This window comes from Symphalangus syndactylus, chromosome 5 (genome assembly GCF_028878055.3).
Source record: "Symphalangus syndactylus isolate Jambi chromosome 5, NHGRI_mSymSyn1-v2.1_pri, whole genome shotgun sequence".
Classification (NCBI taxonomy): domain Eukaryota; kingdom Metazoa; phylum Chordata; class Mammalia; order Primates; family Hylobatidae; genus Symphalangus; species Symphalangus syndactylus.
The window spans coordinates 65,680,032-65,700,103 of NC_072427.2; the positions used below are offsets into that span (position 1 = coordinate 65,680,032).

At 51.0% G+C, this 20,072-nt stretch overlaps 2 protein-coding genes across 9 annotated transcripts in view; one reads left to right on the top strand and one right to left on the bottom strand.

Moving 5' to 3' along the window:
• Window positions 1–6,266, bottom strand: part of RMDN3 (regulator of microtubule dynamics 3) — a 29,278-nt gene extending 23,012 nt beyond the window's left edge. For 4 of the 8 annotated variants that reach the window (XM_063639112.1, XM_063639111.1, XM_055278745.2 and 1 more), the window contains exons 1-4: window positions 6,157–6,266; window positions 5,548–5,741; window positions 2,949–3,141; window positions 2,388–2,531 (exon numbers count right to left, since the gene is read on the bottom strand). In XM_063639112.1, coding sequence (XP_063495182.1) covers window positions 2,388–2,531; window positions 2,949–3,141; window positions 5,548–5,734 — 524 coding nt within the window. In that variant the 5' untranslated portion in view covers window positions 5,735–5,741; window positions 6,157–6,266. Of the gene's footprint in view, window positions 1–2,387; window positions 2,532–2,948; window positions 3,142–5,547; window positions 5,742–6,040 lie in introns of all 8 variants that reach the window. The other 4 variants (XM_055278743.2, XM_055278741.2, XM_055278744.2 and 1 more) reach the window with 3 other exon arrangements.
• A 9,305-nt stretch (window positions 6,267–15,571) lies between these two features.
• Window positions 15,572–19,967, top strand: GCHFR (GTP cyclohydrolase I feedback regulator). The gene is made up of 3 exons (XM_055278753.2): window positions 15,572–16,482; window positions 18,089–18,183; window positions 19,495–19,967. Exons 1-3 carry the CDS (start codon window positions 16,447–16,449, stop codon window positions 19,616–19,618), a joined length of 255 nt encoding a protein of 84 aa, XP_055134728.1. The 5' UTR covers window positions 15,572–16,446; the 3' UTR covers window positions 19,619–19,967.
• The last annotated feature ends 105 nt before the right edge of the window (window positions 19,968–20,072 follow it).

Here is a 20,072-nt window from a genome sequence, read left to right on the forward strand (position 1 = left end):
AGTAGCTGGGATTACAGGTGCCTGCCAACATGCCTGGCTAATTTTTGTATTTTTAGTAGAGATGGGGTTTCATCATGTTGGCCATCTGGTCTTGAACTCCTGACCTCAGGTGATCTACCCGCCTTGGCCTCCCAAAGTGCTGGGATTACAGGCCTGAGCCACCGCGCCTGGCCTAGTACAACTTCTTTAAATCATCACAAAGAGGACCAGGTGCGATGGTTCATACCTGTAATCTCAGCACTTGGAGGCTGATGTGGGAGAACTGCTTGAGGCCAGGAGTTCAAGAACAGGCTGGGCAACACAGTGAGACCCCATCTGTAAAAAAATAAGTAAATAAAATTGGCTGGGCATGGTGGCACATGCCTGTAGTCCCAGCTCCTCAGAAGGCTGAGGCAGGAAGACCACTTGAGCCCAAGAGGTTGAGGCTGCTGTGCTGTGATGGCACCATGGAACTCCAGCCTGGGCAACAGAGGGAGACCCTGTCTCAAAACAAAACAAAACAAAAACAAAAATATCTGTGAAGGGCCTCAAGTTTTGTTTGATCTTGGACAGAGCTGTGACCTCTCCTTCTGTTCAACCTCCTTACAGAGTTCAAACATCAATTCCCCACCCAAGTGGCCTGCTTCCTTGGGTTGCAGAGATGTTCTTTACATCTCAGTGCCCACTATCAACTACTTCCTCCGTCTCTCTCTTCAATTCAGATATATCAAATATTAATTTCATTTTTGCCCCCCCTTTAACACAACTTCTAGAAGCATCTCTTGGCCCAGAGCCATTTAGGTAAATTGAATAGAAAAGGGCCACCTCTGCTTGCCCTTGAGAATACAGATAATAGGGATCTGACAACCCAGGCAACAGCAGTCCCCCATGGAGGAGCAGAGAGCTCTTCACCACCACTCCACAGGTTTCTGGAGACCCCTGAGCAGTCATCAAATCCAGCGTTGGTGATAATGATGTTTCAGTCAACCATGGACTGCGCACGTAACAGTGGATGCATACGATTATAATGGAGCTGAAAAATTCCTATTACCTAGTATTTACATTTTATTTTATTTTTTGAGGCAGGGTCTCGCTCTGTCACCCAGGCTGGAGTGCAGTGGCACAATTATGGCTCACTGCAGCCTCAAACTCCCGACCTCCCAAGTAGCTGGGACTACCAACCCATGCCACCATGCCAGCTCCTTTTTTTTTTTTTTTTTTTTTTTTTTTTTGAGATAGAGTCTCTGTCTCCCAGGCTGGAGTGCAGTGGTGTGATCTCGGCTCACTGAAACCTCTGCCTCCTGGGTTCCAGCAATTCTCTTGCCTCAGCCTCCCGATTAGCTGGGATTACAGGCATGCACCACCACGCCTGGCTAATTTTTGTATTTTTAGTAGAGACAGGGTTTCGACATGTTGGCCAGACTGGTCTCAAACTCCTGACCTCAGGTGATCTGCCCACCTTGGCCTCCCCCAGGTAGTTATTTTATGTAGAGACGTGGTCTTGCTGCCTTGTCCAGGCTGGTCTCAAGCTCCTGAACTCAAGCAATCCTCCTGTCTCGGCCTCCCAAAGTGCTGGGATTACCCATGAGCCACCACCGCGCCTGGACTGATTTTAACTTCCAGTTTCCATGTGCCCGCTTATAGCTAATTCCTCTGATCCAGCATAAAACTTGGCTGTTCTCTGCACCAGTCTTTCCCTTGAGAAGAGTAAAGGCTGGACAAGGAGAAATCGGCCTCTAGGCCTCACACAGGCTACCTGAATGATTGGAGCTAGCAGCAGACAAGGTCAGATGCTGCTACTGACAACATCACACTCTATCCTTGGGACCAGAGTTTCAAAGTGGTGCTAGTGGTTTAAACTCAAAACGCCCTTAGCATGACCAGACTTGGAGGAGGCTGTCCACCAGACTCCTGCCAGCTGCCCCACATCACAGAAAGGCCTATCGTCAGCCCTCCTGGGCCACTGAGAACTCAGGACATCCACCTCCCACCTGTAAAAATGCAAAGGATCACAGGCAAGGCTCCCCTGTGGGAAGAGGGTGACTCCCAGGGAGGAGCATGCTTCGTGCTTAGACATCTCCGTATACCAGCTCAGCCACCCAAGGAAAGGAACAAAGTCAAACAATGCTTATCAAGTCCTTGTGATAACACAGAAAAATGCCCAAATAATATATCATAACTATGTAATAAACTAAGATAACAGATGCAAGCAATAACTGCTATTAACATCTACATTTGTCTGAATGACATAAATTGGATGGGTTTTTGTTTCAACTCTTCTGTATTTATTATACTCTTACCTGTTCCAAAAATCATTTGCACAGCTTGGTTTGGATTTTCCATTGATAATACTTTTACAAAACACAACCTGGCTGTAGCCATAACTGCCTCCAAGAGAGACAACTCACCCCCCTTCACTCTCAGCATCTGTGAACGTGGCTCCCGAGGAGGCTGTGAAGTAGACAGAGCTGGAGCCAGTGGAGTCACTCCTCTCCCGGACAAATGGAAACCTTCGCCGCCGAGCCACTCTCTGGTTCTCTTCCATGTGGGATCTGGAAAGCAGGCCCCATCCCGAAGGGTACGATTAGGTCCCATTCAGCCTGTCTTTCTGCTCACCATGGGGTGCCTTGTACTACCGCTCCTCATTAAAGGGCCAAAAGCAGAGAAAATCCTAGATCTCTAACCCTCAGGAGGGTAAGCAGGGCAGCTTCCTGGGCCCAGCCCGCACGGACAGACTAGATTAGGCAAACAGAGCGCTTCAGCTGCTACAACAGATCAACCATGAGAGTCCAGAAGCAGCAAGGAGCATGTGCAAGGCGAGGTACCGAATGTACAGCTTCGACCCAGATTAGGCTAGAAGCTATAGAACTGGTTTATTCTTTGGAGACGGACAGCAAAGGCCAGAACACACCTCAGCTGAAAAAGCTGCAGGGGAGCGATAAAGCAGGAGAAGAAGCTGCATTACTCACCGGACCTCCCCAACAATCTCCCCCGCAAGCCCTCGCAGGCTGCTTCTCAGCTCTTCCACCTCCCGCCGCAGTGCCACAAGGCTGGTCAGCACAAAGTCCAGGCGGTCCAGCACCTTCTCTTGTCCTTCCCGTGGAAGGCTGGGCAGCACTGAGGCATCTCCAGCCCCACCTGGGACAGCCCGCAGGAGCATCACTGAAGGAGGGACGAATGGGAGCCAATGACACACAGGAATATGGTGGGGAAGAGATCTCACACCCAGAATTCAAGAATACCTGCTTTCCATTGGAAGAGAAGGCCCAGTGACGCTCAGATAGCACACATTCACAGCCAGGTCATGGTAACAAGTCTCAAGAAACTACCCAGGGATCTCTAAACAGGAGCCCTCTGCTCCAAGAACCTTCCATACCAGGGCCCTTCAGGAATGCTGCACACCACGACAGACAATGTAACATGCTTGCCCGAGTGTGGAACCTAAAGGAGGACAGCTGTCCTGCTAGAGTTAAAAAAAAAAACCTTTACCTCACCATATAATGCCCAATACCAGGGAATCAATACTAACCACACAGCAAAACTAAAACTAAAACTGAGCTCCCTCAAATTCTGATCTCTCACTTCACAAAGAATAGTAGGGAAAACTTGGAGTTTCTCCCAGAACTTCATTTAGTATATCAGAGAAGGACTAGGAGAAAGGGGGCAGTTATTAAGAGAAAAGGTACACCAGAAAAAGCCCATCCAAACCGCCTCAGAAAGACACCGTTACTAAGCCCTGCTGACCCAACCCTAGATCTCACTCTGAGTAAATTCCAGCAGTGAAATGCTAGCAAAGTGACAACCACCTATGGTAACTGGACTGGAAAATGCAAAAACAAAAAGGAAACCAGAGAGGCAGGACCATACAATATGGAAAGCATAAAAACCTTCTTAAAGGAAATCTGGTAAAAAACTAGGCCAGGCCACAACATACATCTAATAATGCTCAACAATGTAGCGCAAGAAAGATGCCTGGCAATGTGGCCACTTCTAATCTGAGAAGAAAGACTACTGCGAAGCAATTACAAACAAAATACAAGGGAAGGAAGCGCACTCCAATACTAGATTACCACAAGATTATAAAATGCTGACAATCATTTGCAATCTAAGGTGATAGCTCTTTGAAGACTCCAAAACTAACTTTTCCAAACCATCTAACATTGGTAATCAGAGAAAACACTCATTTCCAATTAGCATGGGAGTGAGATAATGTAAACGCTCCTCTTGGCCAGGTGTGGTGGCTCACACCTGTAATCCCAGCACTTTAGGAGGCCGAGGCCAGGAGTTCGAGACCAGCCTGGCCAACATGGGGAAACCCCATGTTTACTAAAAATACAAAAATTAGCTGGGCATGGTGGCACACACCTGTGATCCCAGCTACTCGGGAGGTTGAGGCACAAGAATCACTTGAACCCAGGGAGGCGGAGGTTGCAGTGAGCCAAGATCATGCCACCGCACTCCAGCCTAGGCAACAGAGAGAGACTCCATCTCAAAAAAAAAAAAAAAAAAAAAAGAAAGAAAGAAAAAGAAAAAAAACACTCCTCTTGCACAAAGCTGGTAGTAGTTTGAACCAGCCCTAGATCCTTTGCTCAAACGAATTAACAACTCTGCAAATCTGCAAGAACTACTCATTTCAGCTGTACAGGCTGCCAGCCACATTCAGCTTCAATTGCATTAAGCGTGCTCCTAGCCCTATGCCATAGAAAGTCCACTGGACCAAGTGACCAGGCCCAACCTTGCCACTTAATCTGTGACAGCCTCAGGAAAGTTATACAATCTTTTTGAATCTTGGTTTCCTTATAGGAGGGATAAAAAAAAAAAAAACCTTGAATGAGATAGTTGCCAAGTTGTCTTCAAATTCTAATATATGATTAATAAGTAAGCCTCAAGACTTTTAATCCCCACAAGATTATTATTTTTGCCTTCTTTTGGACTCTTACTCTACTTATTACACACCTCACCCAACACTAAGCAAGTGCCTTTAACACCCACATAGCACTATTGTGGCCAGAACTAAAAGTGAAAGTTAAACAGTCTTTTTGAAATATACTTTCTTGTGAATACAGGGGAAAGAGTAGAGAAAACCACGACTGCTTTTTTTTTTTTTTTTTTTTTTTTTTGAGACAGAGTCCCACTCTATCACCCAGGCTGGAGTACAGTGGTGCAACCTCAGCTCACTGCAGCCTCCGCCTACTGGGTTCAAGCAATTCTCGTGCCTCGGCCTCCCCAGTAGCTGGGACTACAGGCCGCGCTACCACGCCCGGCTAATTTTTGTATTTTTAGTAGAGATGGGGTTTCACCATGTTGACATCTGGTTGAATGTTGGCCAGGCTGGTCTTGAACTCCTGACCTCAGGTGATCCGCCCGCCTCGGCCTCCCAAAGTGCTGGGATTACAGGCGTGAGCCACCGTGCCCAGCCCGACGACTGCTTTTTCAACAAGCTTCCAAAAAAGTGAAACCCTAAAGCACTTCTCTCCGTTACCCTGTCCCACAGTCTCCACTGAAAATAGCCCAGACCCCAGGCCCATTAGTCTGCAGTGACCGCGGTCTCAGGAGACGGGCTCCTACCCTGGCGTCCGGGCTCTGAAGGTTGCGTGTAGTCCAGGGAGTTGGGCAGGCTCTGGCTGCGGCCATGACGCTGGGTCCGTTTCCATCGCTGGCTGTAAAGGAGGCACAGGAATCCAAGGCCGGCGGCGGTACCCAGCAACAGTCCCAGCCCGGCACGGGCACCACCCAGGACTCCCAGTCTAGACATGCTGCACCTGCGGCCAGCAGAAGTCGCCGGGAGCAGGCAGGCAGGCAGACGGGCGGGCGGGGGTAACGAGAGAGAGAGAGATTCGTGAACCCGGTAAACCCACCCTCAAGGCTGAACCCCGGCAGGTATCCCCTTGCCCAAACCCTGAGCTCCCGATTACGTGCACCCCAATCTGAACCCTAAGGCTTTCTCCAGCCTCCTGGGCCCCACTGCCGCTCCCCTCACCCAGCCTGGACGTAGCCACCCCTCCAGCACACCCCCCGACCCGAGTCACAGAGTCCGGCTTCTGGGCCTTCAACCCCCCACCTCAGCCTCATGACACTGCAGACCACAAACCCGCCGCCCTGGCTGCAAACTCCTGGCCTTCCCCCGCGGCCCCCGAAGACGCTCTGGCCTGGCAGGAGATCCACTCAGACCCTTACCCGGCCGCCAGCCACCATGGCAGCAGCCGCCGCGGGCTCACGCTGTCAGTGACCGTGTCGTCAGGCAGACGGCGCCAGCTGCTCGGCGCCCTGCGGGAAGGCGCAGGGAGATGACCACGCCGGCCCCGCCCACTGCCTGTTTCCCTCAGGGGCGGGGCCACGGGCGCTGCCGGAGGGGCGGGGTCAGCACAGAGCGCGAAAGGAAAGCAAGAAGGGAGGCCGGGCGCGGTGGCTCAAGCCTGTAATCCCAGCACTTTGGGAGGCCGAGGCGGGCGGATCACGAGGTCAGGAGATCGAGACCATCCTGGCTAACACGGTGAAACCCCGTTTCTACTAAAAATACAAAAAAAATTAGCCGGGCGTGTTGGCGGGCGCCTGTAGTCCCAGCTACTCAGGAGGCTGAGGCAGGAGAATGGCATGAACCCGGGAGGCAGAGCTTGCAGTGAGCCGAGATTGCGCCACTGCACTCCAGCCTGGGGGACAGAGCAAGACTCCGTCTCAAAAAAAGAAAAAAAAAAAAAAAAAGAAAGCAAGAAGGGGCCCAAGGCAGGGGAAAGGCGGGAAGGCAGGGAGACTTCTTGGGCGGACGCTCGCGCAGTCACCCTCACCGTACGGCAGCCAGGCCTCCATTTCCCTTCGGTCACACCGGCTTATTTGCTGCTCTCGGAATACGCTCAGCATATTCACACTTTCTACCTGCGCTTCTGCCTGGACCTCCCCTCTGTACCTGGAGAACGTCACTCTCTCCCCACATTTTATTTTTATTTTGTAGAGACTGGGTCCCGCTCTCCTGGTCTCGAGCGATCCACCAGCCTCGGCCTCCCAAAGAGCGTGAGCCGCCGCACCTGGCCATAAATCTTAAACCTAACGTGCTGTCTTAGAATTCTATTTTACTCTTGTAATTGTATGCAACTTCTTATAATTGTGGCAACTAAAAAGACCGATTTTATGGACTATGATAACAATGTTATTGTGAACATTTCTTAAGAGTTAAAATTTAGTGAAAGAAGAAATATCTAGGCCAGTCCTCCCAATACCCTTGACTAGATCTTATATTTATTTACCCTTTAATCGTGAGATATTGTATACATATAAGAATACAGGAGGCCGGCCGTGGTGGCACGTGACTGTAGTCACAGATAAACTCTGGGGGCTGAGATGGGAGGATCACTTGAGCACAGGGCGTCGAGGCTGCAGTGAGCCATGATCACGCTGGGCAACAGAAGTCAGGATTTCGAGGCCACCCTGGCCAACCTGGCGAAACTCCGTCTCTACTAAAAGTACAAAAATTAGCTGGGCATGGTGGTGCGCGCCTGTAATCCCAGCCACTCAGGAGGCTAAGGCAGGAGAATCGCTTGAACCAGGGAGGCAGAGGTTGCAGTGAGCCGAGATCTCGCCATTGTACTCCAGCTTGGGCAACAGAGTGAGGCCTCCTCTCAAAACAAAAACAACAACAAAAACATATATATATATATAAAAGTATGTGTGTGTGTGTGTGTGTATATATATATATATATATATATACACTTTATTTTGGAGGAAATAAAAATTTCCTCTGGAAACCTTCCCAGACCACCACCTTGGTGAAATTAAGCTTTTCACCCTGCTTTGCTCCTGTGGCTCCATTGCCTCCATTATACTCTTTTTTTTTTTTGAGACGGAGTTTCGCTCTTTTACCCAAGCTGGAGTGCAGTTGTGCGATCTCTGCTCACTGCAACCTCCTCCCCTGCCCCTGGGTTCAAGCAATTTTCCTGCCTTAGCCTCCCGAGTAGCTGGAATTACAGGCTTGCACCCCCACGCCTGGCTACTTTTTGTATTTTCAGTAGATACTGGATTTCTACATGTTGGTCAGGCTGGTCTCAAACTCCTGACCTCAAGTAATCTGCTTGCCTCAGTCTCCCAAAGTACTGGGATTACAGGTGTGAGCCACCGCACCAGACCCATTACACTCTGTTCTGTGATTATTTGCTTTCTTTCTTTTTTTTTTTTTTTTTTTTTTGAGACGGAGTCTCGCTCTGTCGCCCAGGCTGGAGTGCAGTGGCGCAATCTCGGCTCACTGCAAGCTCCGCCTCCCAGGTTCACGCCATTCTCCTGCCTCAGCCTCTCAGAGTAGCTGGGACTACAGGCGCCCACCACCACGCCCGGCTAATTTTTTGTATTTTTAGTAGAGACGGGGTTTCACCGTGGTCTCGATCTCCTGACCTCGTGATCCGCCCGCCTCGGTCTCCCAAAGTGCTGGGATTACAAGCGTGAGCCACCGTGCCCGGCCGATTATTTGCTTTCTACTCTGTCTACACCACTGGACTGCCCACTCTTCCAGGATGGGGTTCATTCCTGATTCATCCCAGGTCCCTTGTGCCTGGCACAGCTCTAATGCAAAAGCATCCATAAAAGCTGAATGGAGGAAGGAAGAAAAGAAGGCGTGACCGACAGCACGCCCTGCCACTTTGACAGTGTGTTCTCAGCTGTGGCAGAAAGCTCAGTGGCAGAAGAACAATTTCTCCTCTCTGTACGAGGGGAGGCAGCTCTGCGAGATAAACGGATTGTGATGAGAGGCTAGGCCAAATGGGCAGACCAAGCAGGGGAATTCATTTCCCCCTGGATATTAAAGATGTTATCTGGCAGGCATGTGTCTGCCAGGGCAATCAGCAGTGTGGTGGGTGGTTCTGGACAGAGCTCTTTATCTTGTGCTGCATCTGCAGACCAGCTTTGCAAATGTAATGAAGGCCTGGCTGCCTGAGATATGCACTGCCCACTTTCCCACCCCCTCCACAGCCCAGCCTGAGAAGAGAGCAGACCAGACCCCAAACTGTTGTCCTGCCCTCTGCCCAGAACATCTGCCTCATCTACCCCGGCTCTTCCAAGAGAGGTGACAAGTCAAATGCCTTGGGATGGTGGCCTTACCCTTGTGTATAATGTTTAAGGTTCTTGATGCCTTAAAAAATAATTCTTTCTCTAGGCCGGGCACGGTGGCTCCCGCCTGTAATCCCAGCACTTTGGGAGGCCTAGTTAGGCAGATCACGAGGTCAGGAGTTCAAGACCAGCCTGGCCAATATGGTGAAACCCCATCTCTACTAAAAAATACAAAAATTGGCTGAGTGCAGTGGCTCATGCCTGCAATCCCAGCACTTTGGGAGGCTGAGGTGGGTAGATCACGAGGTCAGGAGTTCAAGATCAGCCTGGCCAACATGGTGAAACCCCCGCCTCTTCTAAAAATACAAAAAAAATTAGCCAGGCGTGCCGTGATCTCAGCTCACTGCAACCTCTGCCTTCGAGGCTCAAAATATCCTCCCACCTCAGCTGGGGGTGGAACTACAGGCACATGCCGCCATGCCCAGCTAATTTTTTAATTTTTTTGTAGAGACAGGGTCTCCCTGTATTCCCCAGGCTGGTCTTAAACTCCTGGGCTCAGGCAATCCTCCTGCCTCGGCCTCCTAAAATGCTGGGATTACAGGCATGAGCCACCATGCCCAGCCCTTTTAGAAATACATATATATATATATATATATTTTTTTTTTTGAGACAGGGTCTTGCTCTGCCATTCAGGCTGGAGTGCAGTGGCACAATCACCACTCACTGTAGCTTTGAACTCCTGGGCTCAAGCTATCCTCCTACCTCAGCCTCCCGAGGAGCTGAGACTACTGGTGTGTGCTGACATGCACGGCTAATTTTTCAGTAGAGACAGAGTCTCACTATGTTATCCAAACTGGTCTCAAACTCCTGAGCTCAGGAGATCCTTCTGCCTTGGTGTTCCAAAGCACTAGGATTACGGGCATGAGCCACCATGCCCAGCCAGAAACTTTCTTTTTTGTAGAAATGGGGGTCTCACTGTGTTCTGCAGACTGATCTCAAAATCCTGGGCTCAAGCAGTCCTCCTGCCTTGGCCTCCCCAAGTATTGGGACTTACAGGTGTGAACCACCAAACCTAGCTCAAAAACTTTTAGTCTAATTTTGATAGATATAAGGGCTGTTTCCAGTTTTTTACTGGTTACAGTGCTGCTGTGAACATTCTTGTACATGTATCCTGATGGCTGTGAGTTTTCCTGAGGTTTATTTAGGAGACGTTTGGCTGAGTCACAGGGTATCATTCACACCACCTTGCAAGCCCAACAGTAGTGGGATTGTTGACATCTTCACCAACACTTGATATTTACAGATTTTAACATTTTAAATTTATTTATTTATTTTATTTTTTGCTAACCTGTAAAGCACTATCTCACTGCAGATTTAAAATGTAGCTTATGGCCAGGCATGGTGGCTCATGCCTGTAATCCCAGCACTTTGGGAGGCCGAGGTGAGCGGATCACGAGGTCAGGAGATCGAGACCATCCTGGCTAACAACGTGAAACCCCATCTCTACTAAAAATACAAAAAAATAAGCCAGGCGTGGTGGCGGGTGCCTGTAGTCCCAGCTACTCGGGAGGCTGAGGCAGGAGAATGGCGTGAACCCAGGAGGCAGAGCTTGCAGTGAGCCGAGATCGCGCCACTGCACTCCAGCCTGGGCAACAGAGCAAGACTCCGTCTCAATAAAAAAAAAAAAAATGTAGCTTAGGCTGGGCACAGTGGCTCATGCCTATAATCCCAGTACTTTGGGAGGCAGAGGCAGGAGGATTGTTTGAGGCCAAGAGTTGGAGACCAGCCTGGGCAACACAGTGAGACTGTCTCTACAAAAAATTAAAAAAAAAAATTAACTGGGGATGGTGGCATGTGGGAGGTGAGGTGGGAGGATGCCTCAAGTCCAAGAGCTCAAGGTTACAGTGAGCTTTGATCACACCACTGCACTCCAGCCTGGGTGACAGAGCAAGACCCTATCTCTTAAAAAAAAGAAAAAAAGTAATTTAGTCTTCTGTACTCCTGGTGTTGTTTATGTGCTTGTTTGGTTGGTTCTGGTACTGTTACCGCAACATGGCCTCAATTCTGTTTTTTGTTTGTTTGTTTGTTTGTTTTGAGATGGAGTCTTACTTTGTTGCCCAGTGTGATCTGGGCTCACTGCAACCTCCACCTCCAGGGTTCAAGCGATTCTTGTGCCTTAGCCTCCCAAACAGCTGGCACTACAGGCACACGCCACCATGCCCGGCTAATTTTTCTATTTTTATTTTATTTTTTTCAGACAGTCTTGCTCTGTCGCCCAGGCTGGAGTGTAGTGGCTTGATCTTGGCTCACTGAAATCTCCACCTCCCAGGTTCAAGCAATTCTCCTGCCTCAGCCTCCCGAGCAGCTGGGACTACAGGTGCCTGCCACCACGCCCAGCTAATTTTTTGTATTTTTTAACAAAGACAGGATTTCGCTGGGCAGAGACCAGCTGCCCAGGCTGGTGTGAACTCCTGACCTCAAGTGATCCACCCGCTTCGGCCTCCCAAAGTGCTGGTATTACAGGCATGTGTCACTGTGCACAGCCAAATTTTTGTATTTTTAGTAGAGACGGGGCTTCATCATGTTTGCCAGGGTGGTCTCTAACTCCCAGCCTCAGGTGATCTGCACGCCTTGGACTCCCAAAGTGCTGTGATTACAGGCGGGGGCCACTGCGCTGGCCCTCAATTCTTTCAGGAAGCCCCAAAACCTGTGAAATTAACCATCCTCCCAACTGTGCTTGCTTACAGAAACAAAGGCCAGGTGCCAATAACCAGGAACCAGCCACAAGATGAATTGAACTCAGCAGTGCTGGCTTGGCCTGAGTTACTGCTTCACTGCTATACTAAAATCTCCACCCAGTGCGGAGAAATGTATCTTGCTAAGCACAAACAGTGCTAGGCGCAAAAAGAATCTACACACTCCTGCTGCTCCTGGAAGAACCCATCCAGGAATCCCTACCCCAGTCTTCACCTATCTGCCCAAAAAACGCTTAAGATCGCCCTTTACCCAATGTCCAGGGAGCAGGTGCTTTGAGCAGAAACTCCCCTTTTCCGTTCTTGACCAATGAACGTTTCTGCTCTGCTTGACTGAACCTGGTTTCATTCTATTGGTGAGAACTGCACTGGGCGGGTCAAGCGACCCTCCCTTGAGGGCGGTAACAGTACCTGCTTTGTGAAGCAGCAGCTGCAGAGATTCTGGTGCTTGCCATGGCCATGGAAGCTCAAGGAAGAAGTTAAGACTGAGAACAACGATCATATTTATTTGAAGGTGGTGTGGCAGGATAGTTCTGTGGCGCAGTTTAAGAGGCATACACCACCTAGTAAACTGATGAGAGCCTATTGTGAATAACAGGATTTGTCAATAAGGCAGATCAGATTTGGATTGGATGGGCAGCCAATCAATGAAACAGACATACCTGCACAGTTGGTAATGGAGGATGAATACACAATTGACGTTTTCCTGCAGGAGACAGGTGTCTGCTAAAAAAGGAACCTACTACTTTACTCCAAACCTCTGTTCTTACAGACCAAGATTACATCCTCAATTAGAAAACTGCAATTTGGTTCCACTACATCCTGACCAATATAGTATAGTTTTATTTCATTTTCACCTTCCCCTTTCCTTTGTTGTACATACAGTAATGGGTATGTGTGCACCAGCATATTGCATTTGTGTTTTTGTTTGTTTTTTGTAAAATGGCCAATGGTGTGTTCTGATTGACATCAAGTGGTGACGGGACTGGGAAAAATACTGGTTCTGTGAAAATACCCCCTTTCTCCATTCGTGGCATGCTCATTCAGCTCTTATCTTTTTTTCTTTTTTTTTTTTAATGTCTTTTTTTTTTTTTTTTTTTTTTTTTGAGACGGAGTCTTGCTCTCTCCCCCAGGCTGGAGTGCAGTGGCGCGATCTCGGCTCACTGCAAGCTCCGCCTCCCGGGTTCATGCCATTCTCCTGCCTCAGCCTCCCGAGTAGCTGGGACTACAGGCGCCCGCCACCACGCCCGGTTAATTTTTTGTATTTTTTTAGTAGAGACGGGGTTTCACCGTGTTAGCCAGGATGGTCTCAATCTCCTGACCTCGTGATCCGCCCGCCTCGGCCTCCCAAAGTGCTGGGATTACAGGCTTGAGCCACCGCGCCCGGCCAATCTTTTTTCATATATTTATTTTAGATGGAGTCTTGCTCTGTTGCCCAGGCTGGAGTGAAGTGGTGTAATCTTGGCCCACTGCAGCCTCCGCCTGCCAGGTTCAAGCGGGACTACAGGCATGTGCTACCACATCTGGCTATTTTTTTTTTTTTTTTTTTTTTTTGAGACAGAGTCTCACTTGGTCACCCAGGCTGAAGTGCAGTGGCATGATCTCAGCTCACTGCAACCTCTGCCTCCTGGGTTCAAGCGATTCTCCTGCCTCAGCTTCCCGAGTAGCTGGGACTACAAGTGTGTGCCACCCCGCCCAGCTAATTTTTATATTTTTAGTAGAGATGGGGTTTCACCATGTTAGCCAAGCTGGTCTCGAACTCCTGACCTCAAGTGATCCACCCACCTCGGCCTCCCAAAGTGCTGAGATTACAGGCATGAGCCACCGTGCCCGGCTCAGCTCTTATCCCTATATTCCAGTGAGTTACATTTTGCTCTGTTTTAACTAAAAAATGACAACATAAAAATCCTTCCATACTTCATTCAACTGAAGAATTTTAATGTTTTTCATTTATCATTGTAAAAACCAAGGACAATTGTGTAACTTTAAAAAATCCTTCTAATCGGATGATTGTTGTACATAGCTTTCACATGTAGGGTAATCTGTCTTTAAGTAGGGATAAATTACTTAAAAATAAACCAAATCATGGCTAACTGCAGCCTCAAGTGATCCTCCCGCCTTGGCCTCCCAAAGTGCTGAGATTACAGGCGTGAGCCACTGTGTCTACAAAGTCTCGTGGTTTAAATAAATTTGGTTAAAATGAAAAAAAGTAAAATTTACTTTAATTTGTATTTCCTGGATTTCTAATGATATAATAGGCATCATGTTATATGTTTATTGGTCATTTCTATTTCCTCTTTTGTGAAGGGCCTATTCAGGTCAGTTACCCCTGTTTTTTCCATTGTTCATCCTTTTCTCACTGAGTTGTAGGAGCTCTTGTGCATTAATCTTTTGTTTTGTTTTGTTTTGTTTTGTTTTGTTTTGTTTTGTTTGAGATGGAGTATTGCTCTGTCCCCAGGCTGGAGTGCAGTGGCCCGATCTCGGCTCACTGCAAGCTCTGCCTCCCGGGTTCACACCATTCTCCTGCCTCAGCCTCTCCGAGTAGCTGGGACTACAGGCTCCCCCCACCACGCCCAGCTAATTTTTTGTATTTTTAGTAGAGACAGGGTTTCACTATGTTAGCCAGGATGGTCTCGATCTCCTGACCTCGTGATCCGCCCGCCTCGGCCTCCCAAAGTGCTGGGATTAGCGGTGTGAGCCACCGTGCCCGGCCCTTTTGTCAGTTTTTTTTTTTTTTAATTTTTTTTTTATTATACTTTAGGTTTTAGGGTACATGTGCACAATATGCAGGTTTGTTACATATGTATCCATGTGCCATGTTGTTTTGCTGCACCCATTAACTCGTCATTTAGCATTAGGTATATCTCCTAATGCTGTCCCTCCCCCCTCCCCCCACCCCACAACAGTCCCCGGAGTGTGATGTTCCCCTTCCCGTGTCCATGAGTTCTCATTGTTCAATTCCCACCTATGAGTGAGAACATGCGGTGTTTGGTTTTTTGTCCTTGCGATAGTTTACTGAGACTTTTGTCAGTTTTAACACATCTTTTGTTAAGCATGAATGTGTTTTATCTCTCTGGCTAACTTGTTAGGTCAGTGGGTAAGAGGGCAGGGGTAGGAACTACAGAATAATAAATTAGACCAGTTAAGGAACCTTTAGGATTACAACTTCCTGCTTCCCTTATAGCTCTCTCCACGTCTGTCAAAGTGTTGGAACGGCAGCATCCCCTATAAATGCCCCTCTTAAAAAGTGAAGATTTTTACCCTCCCAGGGAGGGAAGGCTACCTACAGGCTGTTTTTGTTTTGCTTTATTTTCTAGAAAACCAATCACAGGCCGGGTGCGGTGGCTTACGCCTGTAATCCCAGCCCTTTTGGAGGCCAAGGCGGGTGGATCACCCGAGGTCGGGAGTTCGCCACCAGCCTGACCAACATGGAGAAACCCTGTCTCTACTAAAAATACATAATTAGCCGAGCGTCGTGGCGCATGCCTGTAATCCTAGCTACTCGGGAGGCTGAGGCAGGATAATCGCTTGAACCCGGGAGGCGGAGGTTGCGGTGAGCGGAGATCGCGCCACTGCACTCCAGCCTGGGCAATAAGAGCGAAACTCCATGTCCACAAAAAAAAAAAAAGAAAGAAAAGAAAAAAGAAAACCAACCAAAACAAGGCAGATAAAGAATGATGAGTTGTCAGATTTTGATACCTGCGGATGAGGGGCGTGGACGCATGGTTGGGAACTCGCAGCTGCTCATTGGTGGCTGGTGCGGGGGAAGTTGTTTCATTTGCCCTAGGTGTTGCCCAGTGACCTCCTGCGCGTGCGCCGCGTCTGTCCAGCTGCGCGGGAAGCTCAGGGGAGGGAAGGCCAGGTTCCATCCATTCATTCACTCCAGACCTGGCACCCAGCCAAGCGCGCGGTTTCTTTACAGACTTTCCTGCAGGTCCACAGAAATGCAAGGATCCGCCTCTGTGCTGGAATTAGAGTCTGGGAGGGGGAATGCGCAGTGCGCCCTGAGTGGTATTTCAGTTGTCGCCTTCAGGGCTAGCCCCGAGCCTCGTGCCCCGGCCTCCTCAGCGCTTAAGGAATCTCTGGAGCGCATGTCTTGGCAAGGGGAAGTGGGGCCCCGTTGAAGCTGTCGAGGCGTCTCTGAGAGGGGTGGGCTGCGGCCTGGAGAGGCCTCCGTGAGGACGCGGTTTGCTCTGGGCTGTGCCTGGCAGGGACTTTGGAACCTGGCTTGCAGTGCTGCAAGAAGCGGGCGCGCGGGCAACACGCGCGCGGGGACGCAGTAAGATCACAGGCTGCAAAGAAAACAGCACTAAGCGTCCTGAAGGACGCTGGAGCTTCAGCATAGTGTCCTTCTAGGTCGTGGGACCGCCCCCTCCTCTCCGCACTCCACCTTCCCGCAACTGGATCACTCGGCGGAAGCCTCAGGTGGGCCCCTGGGTCCAAGTCCGCCGCCGGGAGGGCGGAGGCGGGTCCCGAACCGCCGACTTTAGGGCGCGTCACGGCAGTCGCTCCTGATTGGCGGCCACGGCGGTCATGGGCGGGGTGCCCCGGGATTGACGCCGCCTGTGGCCAGAGCCGGAGTAACGGGACTCCCAGCTGCGCGTCGCAGTCCCGACGCGAGAAGGGCTGGAGTCGGCGTCCAGCCTAGAGCCCCCGGTGGGAGCCAGGCCGGGACGCGTGCACCATGCCCTACCTGCTCATCAGCACCCAGATCCGCATGGTGAGTACCGGCCGCCCGGCGACTTGGAGCCGGGACCAGGCCCTAGGGGGCTGCGACCGCACCTTCATGCCTCCCTCCTGGGCTGCACCCACCGGGGGCTGGACCGGGAACCCGCCCAGACACGCCCCCTTGGCCAGGAAGAGGGAGTGGAGAAGCGGGCTCAGCCCGGCTCCCGGGACTCAGCGAGCTCTGGCCGGCCCGGAGCGTTTATTGCCGCGAAGGGGCCCAGGTATGTGCGTCCCGGCAACAGGGCGACCTCCGGGAGCTTCCGGCTCCTATCCTACCTGTCGGCGGGAGAAACCCAGGGAGCCCTGGCTTCACGCGCAGCACCCAGTGCCCTGCACAGAGCCGCTCCGCAGGGGAAAAAAGGGGGAATAATCTGAGGGAAAGAGGTTTGGAAAAGATAAGGACATGCCAAGGCGCTAAAACGCCAAGTCCTTGACCCGTAAACAGCAACTAGCTGCACCCTTAGGCACTTCCAGCAAGGGCTATCCCTGAAGCTTTAGGGAAGGAAGAAAAGAAAGAAGCCCCTGCTTGGGAAAAAAGGAAGGCGAGAAGGGGCTGTGCAGTTAGAGGTGAGGACACCATGAGTTAGAAGTCACGTTCCTTTCTCTGGGTGCAGTTTCCTTATTGTAAAAAGGTTCTGATTGCCCCTCAGGAGTCCCCTTTTAGCTTCAGAAAGACATGACTCTGCCCCCCAGATGGGCAGCAAGGTGCTCTTCTGCCCTTGCCCACTGCCCAGTGCTGGGGTGAACCAGCAAAGGGTACACAACCCCCTTGGTGGGTTCACGACGCAACAGGAGAGCTCTTGCCCAGCCCTGGGCAGCGGTTTGTGAAGCAGCCATCTGCTCAGCTGTCAACATGTGGATTCCTGGGTCCCTTCCCAGACCTCCTAAAACTCTGTCTGGGGCTTGGGAACCCATATTTGGAAATGGCCCCCTGAAGTGATTCATTTCTTAAAAGATATGGCTTTATTGATATGTAATGTGCATACCATAAATTCTTTGATTTAAAGTGTACAATTCAGTGTTGTTGTTTCTTTAGTGTACTCAGAGTTGTTCAACCATCACCATAATCAGTTTTGGAACATTTCTAATACCCCAAAAGGAAACCCTGTACCCACTGGCAGACACTCTTGATTTCCCCCAAGTCCCTCAGCCCTAGATAACCACTAATTACCTTTCTGTGGTAATGTGATCTGAGTCTGGCTTCTTTCATTTACATAATATTTATTTTGTTTTGTTTTTTTGAAATGGAGTCTCACTCTGTCGCTCAGGCTGGAGTGCAGTGGTGCAATCATGGCTCACTGTAGCCTCAAACTCCTCCCACCTCAGCCTCCCGAGTAGCTGGGACTATAGGCTCGTGATACTTTGCCCGGCTAAAGCTGAGCTTTAAGGGACTAGGGAGGGCCACTACATTGCTCCTCCTGATCATTGATGGGCTCCACCCCTTCACAGCTTGTGCTCAGCCCCTAAGGATCCTTGCTACTCTCTGTAGCCTTTACCTGAAGCTCACTCAGGGCTAGCAGGCAGGGGAGGAAGGACAGGCAAGACCTTCCACCTCCTCCTGGCAGCCAGCCAAGCAGCCACTGTGGCTTACCTTGCAGGAGGTGGGCCCCACTATGGTGGGCGATGAACAGTCGGATCCAGAGCTGATGCAGCAACTGGGGGCTTCAAAGAGACGTGTCTTGGGAAACAACTTGTAAGTAGCAGCCTCCCTCAGTATCCTCTCCCTGCCAGCCCCTAGACCTGCCTCTGCTCCCTTTACACAACCTCCAAGCCCAGGGACAGGGCCCAGCATCAGAGCCCCTTGCCTGCATCCTGGGGCTGTGTTCTCTGGAGGAGTTGGTCCCATCTGTAGCCTCTCCAACATCCCCCCTCTCCCCCATGAGTCTTGCTCTGAAAGCTTTCCACATCCTTACTGGAACCGCAGAAACAGAGTCTGTTCCCTGGGTCTAGGACTCCACTAGCAGACCGTTCCTTGCCCTGCCCTCTCCTAAGCTGGACCCCATCAAGCACAGACAGGCACAGAGAGAAAGGTTTTTGTCATGAGGATCTGGCTGAGTCGCAAAGCTAAGCCCTAGAAGCAGGGAGCAGGGAGCCTGGGTCCTACCTTCAGGGTGGCTGCTGCCTGGGGACCTAGCCATTTCCCTTGGCATCCTTCCTAATGCCTCCATGTCTAAACTGACTACTGCTTCCATTCCTCCTCTCACCCCTGGAGGCAGGGAGAACCCAAGCTACACAGGCTCTCTGAAAAGAGTGGTCAGAGTGAGTCCCAGTTGAAATCGGGGAAAGAGAATGAGGGCTGATCCCAGCCCCTGGGTCAAGGCTCGGGGACAGAAGCCAGCCCCCTCCCTTTGCCATGAGGCACTTGCCTCTCCATGCCCAGCTTGGGGCTTGAGCCCTTTGTCTGCTTCATGGTCTTTCAGCATCAATTAAACCTGAAAGAAGGACCACCAGCATTCTCCATGCTAGGGACTGGCGCACAGAGCCAGGAGCTACTGGGGCTCAGCCTTGTTGCTTCAGGACTGCAGGACAGCCAGGGCAGTGAGGGGCCTGGAGGCTTATTTTGTTTTTTTGAAATGGAGTCTCACTCTGTCGCCCAGGCTGGAGTGCAGTGGTGCAATCATGGCTCACTGCAGCCTCAACCTCCTCCCACCTGGAAGCCTGGGTGGGGAGCAAGCCCAGGGAGGGCAGGCAGCAGGGCTGTGGTCAGACTAACACGGTCTACCAGCTGGGACGCTGGGGAACCTGCTTAACCCCTGTTTTCTCATGTATCAATGGCCACAACAGTGGCACCTTCACTAGCTTGTTGGGAAGAATAAATGAGATAGCTTGTGAAGTACCTAGAAGGGGAGGAGGCAGGGGGCGCGCACTTACCCCAGCGCCCAGCAAGCAGCCAGCAAGTGTGAGTCACTACAAGAGTGGCCAGGCTGCCTGCCGCAGACACTAGCTTTGTACCAGGAGCTTGCTGTGTGCCCCTCCTCACCCCACCCATCCTGTCTCTTTGCAGTTATGAATACTACGTCGATGACCCCCCCCGCATAGTCCTGGACAAGCTGGAACGCAGGGGCTTCCGTGTGCTGAGCATGACGGGGGTGGGCCAGACGCTGGTGTGGTGTCTGCACAAGGAGTGACCTTCTCATGCTGATTTGCAGACGGGGCACCCCTGTGGACGGGCTGCTGTGGGCCCTGACCTCCAAGCTCCTGCCTCACCGTCTGCCTTGCCCCTCTTCCCAAATCATCACCGCCATGGGCCCAGCCCCAACGGGCAGTCAATGGCCTTCTCTGAAACCCTGTGTCAAGCAGTGGGAGAGGACAGTGCCCGGTGCCCCCAGCTGCCCTCCTGCTTTGGGCCTGGGCCGAGGGCCTTGGGTAGGCCATGTTCCTCGGGCAGCTGCCCCGGGCCGGAGCTGGGCACCCCAGCGGCCCTGGCCCGTGACTCCTGCATAGCTAGCCCAAGCCAATAAAGGGCTGTGATGAGTGGCTGCGCCTGTGTTCTGCTTGTGCACGGACTCTGGGACTCTCACCGTGCGGAGCGTGTCCCTGAGGGTCTGCCCACTTCCTGGGAGGGGCGCCAGGCCTGGGTGG